This window comes from Simochromis diagramma, unplaced genomic scaffold (assembly GCF_900408965.1).
Source record: "Simochromis diagramma unplaced genomic scaffold, fSimDia1.1 OVJJ01000705.1, whole genome shotgun sequence".
Taxonomy (NCBI): Eukaryota; Metazoa; Chordata; class Actinopteri; order Cichliformes; family Cichlidae; genus Simochromis; species Simochromis diagramma.
Window position 1 is genome coordinate 1,522,325 of NW_024387448.1, and position 15,433 is coordinate 1,537,757.

A 15,433-nucleotide genomic window follows, 5' to 3' on the forward strand; every position below is an offset into this window, starting at 1 on the left:
GTAAAGCAGCATCCTGGCATTCAGCTCTATAAACTGTGCATGCTACATTCAGTGCATATTATGCATGCGCTTTACACACATAATTAATATTAATATAATAATGTTGTTCTTATGCCTGCACCTGTGCTTATGTTCTAATATACCGCATCAGTGTATTACACTGGTATAGTAGAGCTAGCTAACAAAGCTAGATGTTACACTTAAATAGTACAAACTGCCAAAGTTATAACATTTGTTGGGATTAAAAATGATCTATTAAGAGATCAGAAAGCTACTTCACACCTATAAATGCAAAGAGCACTGATGTAAACCATCCTTCCTTACGTGACCTCTGTCAGTTAGCTTGAGCTTAGCAGGGTTTTTGACAGTAGCATTGTACCTTTTTGGGAACGCGTGAGTCTTTAGTCTTGTGTGCCAAAGATCGTAGGTTCTGAACAGCTCTGTTAAAGTTTACCATGTCACAATGCTAATTAGTGGCATCTATCTCTTCTTTGCAGAATGGCTTTGCTGTTGTCAGACCACCAGGGCATCATGCAGACCCCTCCAATCCCATGTAAGTGTGTGTTTATGTGTGAGTCATAGTTGGTTTTCCTGTTCTTACTGCGCTGTCAGCATGTCCTCTGTGGATGATTGTGAAAGAGAAAAAAACTGACAGAATATAATATTTTTGTGGTGGGGGTTTGTTTACATGATGTTCTTTTATTTTTTTATTTAATTTTTTAAGCAATATTTGTGCATCAATAACTTTTGCAGGACTCTTTACCCTGTTAAAGAGTAAATATAGTTTGTCTGATTGTATGCTAGGGACAATTTTCATGGTTCAGAATGATTTGGAGACCAGTCGGATACCTTCTTTTAAACATTTGTATTAGTACGGAACACCTTGCATATCTCTGAAACCAAGAATAAGGAAACGTCAAAAAACAGCAAAAGTCAGAATCACACAGGTCTTTTCATTAACCAATTACCTTTACTTTTTTGTCAGTTAAAGATTAAAGTCTTTATATTCTTTGTCTTTAAACATTGGCTCTGTCTCTGTCTTTCAGGGGTTTCTGTTACTTCAATTCTGTAGCTATAGCTGCTAAACAGCTCCAACACAAGCTCAGCGTCAGCAAGATCCTCATTGTCGACTGGGTAAGACTTCCTGTTAACTGTGGCCTCATTTTACTGTGTGATACCCATCCCCTTAGAACATGACTGTGGCAACTATTGTGCTAAAGTAATCTCTCCTCATCGCCATGGCTAGGACGTTCACCATGGTAATGGCACGGAGGAAGTGTTTTACAACGACCCCAGTGTTCTCTACATCTCACTTCATCGTTATGACGACGGAAACTTCTTCCCCGGCAGTGGGTCTCCCGCTGAGGTAGGTGACATCCAGGACTGTTTGCTTCCCTTTTGAGAGAGTAATGCTATCAGAGAAGAATGACATCAATTGTCTTTGTTATTTGGCGTTTAGGTTGGATCTGGAGCTGGTGAGGGCTTTAATGTGAATGTGGCGTGGACAGGAGGACTGGACCCACCCATGGGAGATGCTGAATACCTCGCTGCATTCAGGTAGAGCCAACTCTGGCTGCGTTTACAGCACAGTGCAGCTAAATGGGTGACAAATTAAAATATAGTGATGGAAACCTCCCTGAAATATTTCTCTTAAATGTTCAGTTGGGTTGAATGAAGGTTGCCTTGTTGAATAAGATACATGATTCACATCATTACTTTCCATTGGCCCCTTGCGCCATCCATGGAAATATCTGCGTTCGCCATGCTTTATTACACAGAGTTCTTTATTCGTTAGCTTTTTCGTGGAGACTGGAAATATATCAAAGTGTAGAAAGAATGAACATTTATAGGTATTTTCTCTTTTCCTGTACGACAGTAGTTTTGATTGATAAGGACAGTGTCATTTAGCACAAGTGTAATCAGTAGATTTCTCCCATTTCCTCTAAACTGAGCCACAACTGAAACACTGAAGTCGATCAGAGACTCAGCTCCCTGCTACCTCTGACGTACTTCTTGCGTAATTAATAATCCTTGTCATTTGGAGAGCATGTGTCTGGCCCTCCCTGTTTCCAATAACTTCAGATGGTTTACAGTAAATGGTCTCCAGGTCTTGTGTTTGACAGATTGCAAACCATTACTTCCTGCTGGTGGGTTGGATAATTGTCATCGGTGGGAGTTTAGCACCAATAAAGTTTCAGTCTTGTGGGCTCTTTGGTTGTCTGGTGCTTCCAAGCCCCAAGGAAACACTGGCAACCATGTGGTTACTGGAAAAGAGGCACAGTGGTGAGCTCAAAGACATAAGTGGGGGAACTCTGCATATATGCATGTCCACAAATGTTTAAACCCAAACACGTAAGATCAAACCTATTCAAGTACGTATCAGGTGGATCGGTCATAATCCGGAAACTCGGGAAATGACAAAATAGCCGTGCGCCTTCAACAGTCATCTGCCAAAATATTTAGTTCTGACTGTTTACTCCGCATAATACACAAGCTCACTCTGTGTGAGTTTTATTTATGCAGTGCTCCTTTAGTTCTAGAGCATTTCTAAAAGTGCTTATTTTAGGACTGGCTCTTAGTTTTATTCGGATTTTTGGGTTTATCCGCACATTGATAGTCAGAGCATGCCTTATATTCCAAGGGCATATGGTGACAAAAATACTTCTGTGTCGAGTGTGAAGAGAAACATTACTGTAAGTTCAGTTTGAAATTTTGTTACCTTTAAAGCCGGTGGATCTATTTTCTGATCATTTGTATTGAGGTTTGGTCCCTTGACTTCAGTGCTTTAATACCGTCCCTAACATTCAGGACGCTTTTGATTATCTGGCATGTTTGTACCTTCTAGAGTAACATGATAAAATACTGATCTCTTTTTCTCTTTTTTTTTCAGATTTAAAACAGACTTAGTTCTTTAAAAAAATATGATCACTAACAAAATTAAGTTGAAAGGGTCTCTAAAGTAATCAGATCTTACTTGAGAGGAGCGCGCTGACTCATCTGCAGTGGACACAGTGAAATTGCTTCAGAGTATCATCTTTAGTACATAACACAGATCTGGACCTAATAGAACTTCTAAGTAATTTTCTGTTTTTCACTCTGCCTGGAGCCCCATGAGGACAAAAGATCACGACATCAAAGCTTTCTCAGATAATTGCCTTCTCAGTTATTCAAAATAATACTGATGCTAATATGTGAGCTTTTCGTATATAAGTTGCAAAACTTCAGAAACTCACATTTCTTCCATGTGCAGTGAAGTATGGTGCACCGATTTTGTGACCCACCCATTCAACACCACTGTAGGTTTACTACATATTTGAATTATTCTTGTTGTGAAAAAAGTAGATCTTTATTTAGAACGTCAGGCTAATCAAATCAGCCTGCACGTCTTAAATGTAGCCGTGAGCTCATTTTTCTGACAGTGTTCAGAATAAATAAATAACTGTGCTGGATTTCCTGATGAGGATTAGCTGGAAGTATTTTTTAGCTATTTTGAAAGCAAATGTTTATAATTCTATTATGATTAGCCTGTAAGTCAACATAATCCCTGTTTAAGCCCTAATGGGGAGGTGCTTTGCCTGAAAAACTTTTTAAAAACCCCAACTCCCTCACCACTCAGCCACCCAGCATTTAAAGTGCTATGAATGCGCTTTGTAATTAATAAAGTTTTTTTGAAAGCATCGAAGGGTTTGTGGAAAAACACAAAGTGCCGGCGCTGTTTAATGGAATCCATTTTATGAGTTAAGTTTGCAAGCGCTTAGCTGCAGAGGGGGAGCTTTGTTGTATTTTCACCTTATCCCTCACTCACCCTCCCCACCCTTAAGTTTTCCATCACCCCAACCCTCACCCACCACCACCCAGCACACATTCTCGCCCTCTTCCTGTCCTCCCTTGATTGATCTTTAATAACCGTCCCCTCCTCTCCCCAATCCTGCCCTCCCCTCCTTTCTTCCATATTTCCATTAGTTTGTCTGCAGTCTCTCTCTCTAGGGGGACCGTGGCAGCTTTAATGGCTCTACAGGGGAGGTGGGGTTGGGTTTTGCGGTCAGGCGTGTGGGGATGAGTGAGGAGTGTGCGCACGCTTTTGATTCATATCTGCATCGGTGTGATAAAGCTTAGGCCTGCTTTATGAATTACAATTATTGGACGAATCAAAGCACCGCTGATGTGCGTTTGCATCAGTGCGCGTGCGTGTTTGCACGTGCACGCTCATTTTGGAATGTGTTTGTTTTATCTCGGCGACCTTATTTCTCTCTATGAGCTCATGTTGTCCATCTGCACGCAGTCATGTCAGCAGTATGCGTTTGGATATGTGCGCCTCTGTGTCTGTGTGTGCGTGTGCTTGAAGGGGGAAGGAGGGGAGGTCTCCAAAGTCCCCAGGCAGAATAATGAAGGTAAATGGATCCCAGATGGACTGTTTTTCCTCTTTTTCCCTGTGTTGTCAATGACGTGAGGAGAGTGACAAGGCTCTAATGGGAAACAGACTCGCACGCTGCAGCTTTGAACTTCTCGCCGACAGCATCGAGTCGAGCTTCTCGCCGTCTCCGGACAGTACTACTTTCTTCCCTAACAACAAGAGCATTAAGGACAATTTCATCTATTGGAAATCCACAAAGAAGTTAGCGAGTATAAGAGCTGACAAAACAACAATATGACTTTGTTGAGCTGGCTTGTGTTCCTCGAGCTCTGCAGCTTCTCCCACAGAGGAAACAATAGTTCTTTGTCAGCTGTGCTCGGGCTGCTGAGTCTGGGATCAGCCAGTACGTAGTTTCTCTTGTCATGTTAATGACTTCTTTAGATTTAATGGTAAATATTTGTCTTGTGTCCAGTTTGGACATGCCCAGTTGTGTTTGAAAACGGCTATATTTCACTGAATGCTAGGGCCGGTCTTCATAAGCACCCTAATGAAATGAATCCACACCGAAGTGCTTCTGTCAGCAGTTTATTTAAACATTGAATCAACAGAGATGGAGACTACAGCTGGTTCTTCTTTGCTTTTCATCACTTTGTGTCCTGTTAGTGCAACTTAACTTCCCCCACGATGTTTCAGTGGTGATGTCAATATATCGTTTTTTTGTTTTGTTTTTCACGTTCATTTTGTGTTAATTTTGTCAACGGTGTTGATTTTTCAAATCAATCAGTGACTCAGTTTCCTGTTGAACTTTATAATTAAGGCTCAAATGTGCACATCAGAATTTATTGTCCTATTCCTCGACAGCAATGTGTTTCTAACAACTGTAGGCGCATGTTACAGCCAGGAAAATGACACAAAAGTACAAAACACACAAGATATTTGAGTAAAATTACTCTGTGTGTTCATACAGGTCTGTGGTGATGCCGATCGCTCAGGAGTTCTCTCCGGATGTAGTTCTGGTGTCAGCCGGGTTTGACGCCGCCGAGGGAAACCCCGCTCCTCTAGGAGGCTACAAGGTCTCGGCCAAATGTAAGAACAGTTTCCCACCGCAGACTGCACTTGGTCTTAACCTTTGTCTTATTTGTAGCAGGAGACAGTGAAACTTTCTGTTAAGACCCTGAGTGTCTCAAGATATTAGAGTTTCTTGAAGCTCATGTTTAGCATGAACAAAAGAGCAGGATTCAAGTTCCTTCTACTGTGTCTTGCTTCACCGCTGATATTACCATAATTACAGTAATTGGTATGTTGCTGTGGGAGGATCTACGGATGAAAATATGCATTTGTTTTTGGAGACTATTGGAAATTGCAACAGTTCACCTGCCAAGCTTTGTTGTCATTTAATGTTAACAACTCTGTGTGCGTGTTTGTGTTCGCCGCAGGTTTTGGTTTCCTGACCCGTCAGCTGATGTCTCTAGCAGGAGGCCGTCTGGTTTTGGCCCTTGAGGGAGGTCACGACCTCACAGCAATCTGTGACGCATCTGAAGCCTGTGTCAGTTCACTCTTGGGCATACAGGTATGACTAATGGAGTTCTTTACTAGTGTTTGTTTTTTTTACAGTTAGCTGGAGCACAGTGTACCATTTTTACTACAGTTAGAGGGACTTGGTCGGGACAGTGTATCTCGGAGTTCGTTATTCTTTCATTTTGTACAAGTGTCACTCGTCACATCATGGATCAGCTACCACAATGTGCTCACTGAAGTGGTGCTTCCATTTCAATAAACATAGTGCCAAGTTTTGACAGAATTGATCACAGTCCTACTTTACCAGCAGATGATCAGTGCTGAAATTCTTTCCAGGGTCAGCTGAATTCTGGTTTATTGTCAGGATGTTAAGACTGTTTCATTAGCCTGCCTGTTTTGCAAGACCTTTAAAAATATTCTCTGTTTAACCAGTTTGTGCATGTGTAAGCTTCAAATGAAAAATAAATAATGTCTTTTCAATTTGTAGAAATTAAATGATACTGTTGTAGCCATTTTGGTTCTAAAGATGGTGTTTTGTTGTGTGTTTGTCCTGTAGGAACCGCTGCCGGAAGACGTCCTCCTCCAGAAGCCCAACGCTAACGCAGTCCGCTCCCTACAAACTGTCATACAGATACAAAGTGAGCAGCGCTTATGTTTCATCTTCTTCTCTGCATTTTTATTTCAGTTGTAATCGACACATAACCAGTGGATATGATGTCAAAACTACAACGTTGAAATTCGCTTGACATTTTTGTTACGTCTTGTGTTGTTTGCAGGTCAGTACTGGCAGAGTGTGAAGGCCTACAGTGGATCAGTGGGTCTGTCATACATGGCTGCTCAGAGCAGAGACTGTGAGGAAACAGATGCTGTCAAGGCTTTGGCCTCGCTCTCTGTTGGAGTTCTTTCAAGCAAGAGGTACAGTGCATGGATACAAACACACACAGTCAAAAATCCCACTTCCATCCTTTATATTGATGCAAACTCTCCCAGGTCTCTGCTCACATGTGCTTTTCACACTTCCCTCCAGCCTCCCTGATGAGCCAATGGAACATGACAGCGACTCCATGTAAGAAAACCCAACCAATCACCTCGCAGAACGTTCAGAAGCCTCAGATCTCCCGTGTTGTCATATGAACATGAAGGGGACACATTTTCAAAGCCACTGAGCCCCAACCTTCTTCACACATATGCAGGCCAACTGAGACACAATGCTGAACCTCTACAGACCCGCCGTTTTGAGCACCTCAACCACTCAGCTGAAGCCAGCAGCACTACCTGCAGCTGAGTAACCTTCTGAAACCTCACCAAAGAGCAATACAAGTTGATTTCAATAAGTCTTCTCATGTCTTCTTACTGACATTGGACCGTGTGTGTGTGCGTATTGTCAGGGCCACAGCCCTGTTACCACAAACCTTTGAGGATCAGACCAAAAATCAGAAGTGGACTTGAGCTCTGATTCCTCTTGGAGCACCAGCAGCTGTTTTTGTTGCCTTACCTTTGCCTTAATACCAACATCAGAGGGAAACTTCAGATCATAAATTCTTTCTGCCACATTGCTTCTCATATCAGACTCGAACTGAGTGGGATGAAAAACAATGCAGAACAAAACTACTGTATACCAGCAGGTAAAGGCGTATATGCTTGATGGACACGATGCAAACGTAGCACCATGAAGAAGTGGCCCCATCAATAAGAAACAAGATTTAAAAAAAGAGAGACCTAGTTGCTGCGTCTGCTATAATGATGTCATTACCTACAATTTAACCACTAGAAGCAAAGAAGAGGAAACAAAGACACAAAACAAAGAAAGAACGGGCAGTTCTTCATTGTTTTATTGCACTGTTCATTCCATAATGTGAACCATGAGAAATTCCAAAGCTCTGGGAAAGAAAAAACAAACTTCTCCTCTCTGTAGATAATTTAAAGGTTTTTTGAAGATTTGGATGAAATGTTGTTTGCTATCTTTTTCCCAATCTTCATCTGAGATGTCTTAAATGGTCTCTGACTGACTGTGGACACGTCTGGGCTGAAATACTGTAGAGTTTAATTCATCTGAAAAGTAGGCAATATTTTCAAAGCAGAATTATTATTTACTGCTGTTCAGTGTCTCACATTCATGTGCATTTAAAAGCCTACACACACACACACACACACACACACACACACACACACACACACACACACACACACACACACACACACACACACACAGCAATGACAAACTATCGATGTACCACTAGTATTCAATACTGTGTATTATTGTTTATATTTGAGACTAAAGGAGTGTTCATTCCACCGTGGCACCACTGAGGACCACTGTATTGTTCTATTGTAGTAGCAATACTGTTAATGCACTTAAAGGACATCACCCAAAGAAAATTGCCTTAAAACAGCCTGCACTTGGTGATGGGACTGTGTTGAAGCACCGCAAGGGACCAGTATGGATACTGCTCCCGCAGCGACTTGACTTTTGTAAAACAACGTTTAAACCTGTGGATTTAGATGAACATCACATATGCAGTCTTTTTGTAAATTGTTTGATTTGGTTAATGAGTACAGTGACTTGTTTTTGTTTTTTTTATTTTTGGTAAATATTTAGTTCATTATCTATAATCCATCACAGCCTAATTAAGGAAATGAATGCTATGTTGAAGTGAACTTCATTGTGAGAATCTTTTCATTCAAACTGTTATCATGCAATCAGCCTAGACAACGCTACAACACGTCAGTCCATCATCTAAGCTGATGTTTGTAATTGACATGTTGTCAATCATTTGACGTTTGTTTTTTGGGGGGGTTGGACCACCCTCTTAAAGGAGCATATAAAGGGCTCGGCATTCCAAACAGTCAAAGTCCAAGACTGTGTTTCTTCGTTTTTCTTCTAGGTTATTTTGTAGCAAAATCTAGTTTGTTAAAGTATTTTTTTCCCATCATATGAGGTTTGACCAGTTTCACATTTTGATGACCAGTACTAATGTTTTTAGTTGAGCTTTTGAAGGTAAAGTGTAAAGTTCAGACCTCTGTTAACAGCGAATAACTACTAGAATTCTTAACTGATCAGTGCAGTGGCTCTTTAGCTTTGTCTAAAAGTTTTCTTTGGTTTTTTTACATCCATGATTTGATTGATTGAGCAGCACAATTAGATTTTTTTTTTTTTCCATGATTTTGGTGTTTATAAGTAACAAAGAATCATTTTTTTTTTAATCCGAGTAAAATAAACTGTTTAAGCATTTGTTTTAATCAGACCCTGGGTACACTCTGCCCGACAGGAGGCCTCGGAGCTTTTACCTTAAACAAAAATTACAGTGGACACCAAAATGTTTTTTTTTTTTTTCCTTTTTTTTTTATTATCCCAATGTTGCTGCAGTACACGTGTATCTCAACAGGAATTATTGAGAAAATGTTGCACGGAGGATCGTTGTTCTCCGATAAATGCAGCTGGTATGTCTTTCTTGTAGAGTACCAGAGTATTCTCGACAGCAAAGTGGCAGCATTGAAACGCGATGCTGCGTCTTTCTTAAAAGAAAGTAAAGTATGAAGTCAACGTTATCTGACGTGTGTGCGTGTGTGAGAGAGAGTGTGTTGTTATTGCATGCACACTAGTACATAATGTGCATGGATTTGCAAGTGTTAAACTGCTTGTCTGTGATTCTGTAAATGACCTCTCTTGTATTATACTCGTGTTTTTGGTCTTATGTAGAGGCCAGTATTGCCTCAGCTCTTAATTCCCTTTATTACTTATGTAATTTGTACCTTCTTCTTAAAGAAAGACACTGTAAATAGTAACTCAAAGACCAAAATACACGTTGCACATGTGCCTTGATGCATTCAGTAGTATGTGTATTGGTAACTCTTAACTAACTGGACGTACAGTAACTCTGTATCTCTAAACATGACATTGAAATCTTTATTTCATACTATTCTTTATTATTTACTTATGTTATTTTCTTACATTTCCTACCATTTGTATGTATAGAAAGATTATCTATTTTGTACTTTTGTCTTTTCCTCTTGATTAAAAAATAATTTCCAGTATAAGCCCTTGATTTTTTTCCGTGTCATTTTTTTCAGAAAGTTATTTTTTCTGCAGAAATTAACACTAATAGTGTACACTAGACTGTGAAAAAGAAAAGACCCATCGTAAGAAAGGAAAATACACCTATGACAAACAGAAATTATGAACATAATGGACTCATTTAGTTTGAGATCTGCTAGAACTGTTTATCCATTTAATACAAGTTTTAATAAGTGTATACATGCAATATCACTTTTGATAATATATATACTTTACTAAAAGTAGCATTTAGCTGATGGACCTGATTGCCCCCACTCAATCTGATGATTGCATTTCTAAAAGGAAGTGCAGTAAATCTGAAATACTGTATATAAAAGGTGGACATTTCTAGGTCAGAAAAGTAAAAAGATAATGGAAGTGCCTTAAATTTGCATTCTTTCTAACAGTCAGCAGGGGGCAACTTAATGATGCTTAAGGCTCTTTTGTCTGCTAGCTCAGTAAACACTTTCCTTTAATTACAAAGGAAATGACAAATTACAGCATTCTGTTTGATTTGTAACTTATTGTTTCCATTAGCGAGAAAAATGGGAGGATAAGTCAGGCTCTGCTATGCCATGTCAGTGTCGCTAACCTGTGAGGATGTAGTGTCGTAGCTGACAGCGAAAACGTGTCACTTGATATTTAAGAGACATTTAAAAATACTAAATCACTTAGTTTCAAGTCACACCTTTCAGATGGTTGTTATGGTTGGTAATTGATTGCTAATCAAACTTGCTAGCACTAGCTTAAAACTTAGGACTTCATCTGTTATCTGAATATCGTCACTTTTGCATCTATAAATCCAGCACGATGGCTGCTAACAAGCTAACACTAAAGATTAAAGTTGCTGGTGAGTGTATTTATGTTGTGTCAAAATCATTTGGGTTTATATTTTTCTGTAAACCACAGCACATCAGAAGCTGTAAATCGGGGAGCTACATATCTTAGCAGACAGATATCACAAGTCTTAAGATCACGTTATTCTTGTTTTATTTGGGAGCTTTGTCATCACTGGATAGTTTGCAATTCAGGGTTTTTGTACTGAAATTCTTCACTTAGTTTTATACTGTATGTTCCCTTGCGATCATAAAAATGAAAATAAAATACTCTTACATTGTGGTGCAAAAGCTTTATTCATTTAGTGTTTGTTAAATCATCAAGTTTCAAAACAGTAACTCTACAGCACAACTGAGATGATAAAGCTATAAGTTATTATTTAGGTCTAAACATACTATAAATATTTCCTGAGCACTTAATTGCACTTTAACATGTTTCTTTTGGGAAGAATTAAGTGTTCCTGACCGGGCAAAGGCACACAGACCTCGTTAAAAAACAGAAAGCAGGGGGAGGCAGGAGGAAGGGAAAGGAAAGGAAAGGAGACAGTTTAACAAGAGAGACAGGAGACAAGGAAGGCGTGGTGAGAGTAGAAATCTGTGCACCAATCACTGAAAATAAGAACTTCAAGAAAGTTTTGCAGATAGTTTTATTTTTCAGGAGTTTTCTGCTTAGGATGCTTTACGAAGTCATACTGTGTCAGTATGTAAAGCATCACACTGTACACATTTCAAGTAATAAGTCATAAAAGCAAAGCCTGATTTTAAAGTCTGAGAAGTGCACAAGAGATGGATACGCTAATGCTCTCTGAAATGAAAGCCTGGCTTCGACTACACAATCTTTTACAGCGACAGCTATAATATCAGCTTCTTTAAGGTACTACAGAAGGAAAGTGGTCAAAAAATGTTCTCGGTAAATGACGGCACTTTGTATGTATAGCTGATCCTCGTTTTCCCACATTACTCTGAAGCATGACATACAAAGTGCATACGCAGACAGAAGAACAAGGAGCAGAACAGAGATTCAAAAGAAAGATCACAGTCACTTTATTCAGCAGCTGGTCAGACAAAGAAAGACATATTACTACTGTAACCACTTATACACATCAGCATTGGATGTTGCGTATATAAAGATAATTCAAAATTCCTGTTTCCAAGTAAGAATGGCAAAAGGCAGGATATAACTGTATGTTATTCTAAGGCATCTCAAGCGAGAGATGAGTCACTTCCAGTTTCAATTTGATCCATAAATGAAAATTTAGAATACAACTTGAATTACATGACAACATAGAGAATAGGCAAGGCCATGCACTCATTTTAATGTTTGCATTTCACATAGAAATGCACAGGGGCTGCTTTTTCTCTGTTGGCCCACAACTGGATTCTTTCTAAATGTCAAGTGTCTTCTAACATGTCAGTGAAGTCTAGCCTTCAGAGACCGCACTGTGCTGACTGTGGGGCTCGGTAAACATCTCCATAAGTCTTTAAAAGAGCTGGAAACATTAGCTACCTCCCTGGGACGTTCTAATGATAGGTTGCCGGTCTTCATGTATTTTGGCAGTGAGGGGAGAAATGGATTGTCATGGATGTGCTTTGAAGCCAAACAGCATGTCAGTCCTGTTGTCTTGAAATAACTGTAAACCTTACACTTAATGTTCATTGCGTCTCACAAAACAAAAGCCTACAATATTAGAAAGAAAGGTATATCATTTGGTAATGATGTGGACTCCAATAGCATTTCCCTAGTGGAGCCAATGTATTGAAAAAAGTGTATTTTTTTAAGTGCATAGTTGCATGTGTGCACCTCTACATTTGTGTGTATAAATCAGCTCTCACCTCCTCCATCACTACCAGTGGTTTATGGGAGCCCAGCAGGGAGCCACATCAGCCTTCCCCTTTGATGGTGACACACATGATTCATGGCTTTCCGAGACCGTTTGTTTTCATTACGCCTCCTCGTCAGCTCGCTAGCTGTATCGCGGTTTCGTGCAACGCAAGCAAATTCGGGCCAGAACGAGAGGAAAGAATGTCAAGGGGAGAGGTTTTTTTGGCACTGAAAGAAACAAAGGGGCTAGGTTTTGGGATGGACAAGAAACTTAAGGCAGAGTGACGGACGGCCGTGGCTGCTTTTTTTTTTTTTTTCCAACTTTTGCTAAGGTTCAGAGGTAGTCAGGGATTCCTTAAATGTCAATGTTGGAAAACCAGGAGCTGAAAGCCCACGGAAAAGTCAAAAGCCTGACAACTCTTGCAACATTCAGTATGGTGTTCGCAGTTCTTTCTTTCTTTTAAGTCCTCTGCTCTATAGATATTACACAAACCTTTATACACTTTCTACCTCAAGAAAGAAAGAAAGTTAAATAAAAAATGGCTCATTGTATGTAGACCTATGGTGATGATTATGTTACTGATAATAGTGATAATACTGATTTTATTTAAGGTGATAAAATCAGGGGTGATGGCAATGATGATGAAACCAGCTGTCATGCTTCAGTACCTGAGAGAGCTGATGGGTCAGGGGGCTCCAGCAGAATTAGCTGTGCTGCTATGAAGCGTCAAAGACGATCGAGTCCTTAACCATCAGCTTGATGAAGCGAATGCATGTTGAATGAAAGCTTCCATTGTGATTCATGTAAACAAAATACACATGTTAAAAGAAAAAAAGAGAGAAAACAATCCCTAAATAAGCTAGCAGTCCCTGCTTGAACTCATTGCATTTGCATTCGTGAGCAGTGATAGCTGCTTTGGTAAAAGCAGATAAGTGGAATGACAATAATCCACGGTTACATCTCATAAGTTCATAACCAATCAAACAAATGCTCATGTGAAAGCTTCCTCTCATGAAGTGTTACGCTGTCTTTTCATTGAGGCAACCAGATCGCAACCGAGGTGTCAAGTAGTGTGAATCCACTAGTGAGCAGACACAGTTTGGACATCTCCTCAGCCCCTTTGCATCATACTTTTTAGGCTTCCAGACAAGGCTAGTGACCAGCAGACATGGTTGACCAGGCTCCCTCCATCCTCCAGACAGAGAAAGCATAGCTCAGTCTCTCATGGGCCAGGTAGTTACATCCTGCCAGCTTGGTGTCCATCTCATCACTCTGCAGAACCTGGTACAGAAAGTCAATGTAGCGTGACGCCAACTTAAGTGTCTGGATCTTGCTCAGTTTGTCAGACGGGAGCGTTGGGATTATTTTGCGCAACGAGGCAAAGGCTTCATTCAGAGATCGCGTCCGCTGGCGCTCCCGGATGTTGGCGATGACCCGCTGGCCGTGTGGGTCCTCGAGGCCGCTTGAAAGACCTTCAGGGCTGGGACCGGGCGCAGGAGAAAGGGAAAGCGGGTGATGCTGAGGACTCTTCTTGAGCTTTTTGGGGCCAGTAGGATTGTAGCTCTGAATGTCATCTACTGGCTTGACCTTGCCGTCGTCTGCCGACATGGTGGGTGTAATTGCGGAAATGTGATCCTCCATTTGGGCACCCATCTGCCGCTTACGCCCGGTGATCCCCGCCGTCGCAACCACAACAGGACAGGCGTTAGAAAGTGGTCGTTTGTTGTTCTCCTTGCTGGACACCACCCCTCCCTCAGGATGGTCATTTGAGTGTTCCTCCTCTCGCATGCTTGGCCACGTTCTTCTTCTATCTCCTCTCTTCTTTATTTCACTGTATCCTTCACTCTTATTTTGTCCAGTTTCCTTTAATGTCTCTCTCCACTCCTCCACCCGTAACAGCAGTTTCCCTCCCTTCCGATTGCTGTCGGGAACTCCCTCAGTACAGCCGCGGGTTCCTCTGATCTTCTGCTGGGTTCTTCTTCTTCGCCAACCAACTTTTCACATTGTCATATCCAGACATGCCAAACCAAAACACGTAAGTAATGAGTTCAGTTTTTCTGATCAGCTCTGTCGCATTACATGTTAAAAATCTCTTCCCATACTCGCTGAGAGAACGCTGCATCAGCAAAGCTAGAACGTTCTCATGTCCCACTCCCACTGCAGCATGTGAGACAACAGCAAATCGAATCAGACTTTTTAAAGCGAAGGGAGCATGAAGCTTTCAGCTGCCCACCCATCTGACTCACTGATTGGTCCAAAGGTTTCTTTTTCTGGGGGACAGCTGAGCACAAGACAACAGAAAAAAATGAATTCTGACTGATTGGTCGGATCAAAGGATGAGGCGGAGACAAAGGTGTGCCATACAACCAAGTGAAACGAATCGCTCTGACGTTTCTGGTCCCAGAAGTTGCCCGAGTTTATAGGTTCCAGATTTCCTCTAAAGTAAGCCATTACCATCCCCCGCCTCTCGCAGACCGTTCTCTGTCGTCTTCTCTTAACAGTTCAGCACAGTCAACCATTGCCTTCAATATAATTAAAAACAAAAAAATTCATTAAAAAGAAGCTCCACCAATGTTTGTCTCTGATTATAAAGTTGGGCAAAGTTCAACTTAGATTTTTCTGCCCCTAGGTTGTTTTTTGTGCTTTACAAATAATGAAATGTGGTGATTTTTTAAACACATTCCAAGCAGATGGAGTAATAGTTAAAACTTGGAGAAAAGAAAATTCAGCTAGTGTTGCGATTTTGGCCGTATGCAATGATTAAAGGTGTGGGATTAACAGGAACTGCTGTATATAATACTTATTAAATTACATGAAATACAATGAACATGGTAGTCTATTACCACAA

The 15,433-nt window shown here is 40.7% G+C and overlaps 2 protein-coding genes across 6 annotated transcripts in view; one reads left to right on the forward strand and one right to left on the reverse strand.

Annotated features, from left to right (window-relative positions):
* LOC120722632 (histone deacetylase 7-like) overlaps nt 1–9,910 on the forward strand; it is a 55,920-nt gene extending 46,010 nt beyond the window's left edge. For all 5 annotated transcript variants that reach the window (XM_040013680.1, XM_040013682.1, XM_040013681.1 and 2 more), the window contains 9 exons: nt 498–553; nt 1,047–1,134; nt 1,247–1,366; nt 1,460–1,557; nt 5,322–5,440; nt 5,791–5,924; nt 6,429–6,510; nt 6,649–6,787; nt 6,900–9,910. In XM_040013680.1, the coding sequence (XP_039869614.1) occupies nt 498–553; nt 1,047–1,134; nt 1,247–1,366; nt 1,460–1,557; nt 5,322–5,440; nt 5,791–5,924; nt 6,429–6,510; nt 6,649–6,787; nt 6,900–6,942 (879 nt within the window). In that variant the 3' untranslated portion in view covers nt 6,943–9,910. The remainder of the gene's footprint in view (nt 1–497; nt 554–1,046; nt 1,135–1,246; nt 1,367–1,459; nt 1,558–5,321; nt 5,441–5,790; nt 5,925–6,428; nt 6,511–6,648; nt 6,788–6,899) is intronic.
* Nucleotides 9,911–11,040: 1,130 nt separating this feature from the next.
* On the reverse strand, nt 11,041–15,041 carry LOC120722638 (twist-related protein 2-like). Its single transcript, XM_040013690.1, has one exon. The coding sequence runs from the start codon at nt 14,371–14,373 to the stop codon at nt 13,738–13,740; it is 636 nt and encodes a 211-aa protein (XP_039869624.1). The 5' UTR covers nt 14,374–15,041; the 3' UTR covers nt 11,041–13,737.
* Between the last annotated feature and the right edge of the window lie 392 nt (nt 15,042–15,433).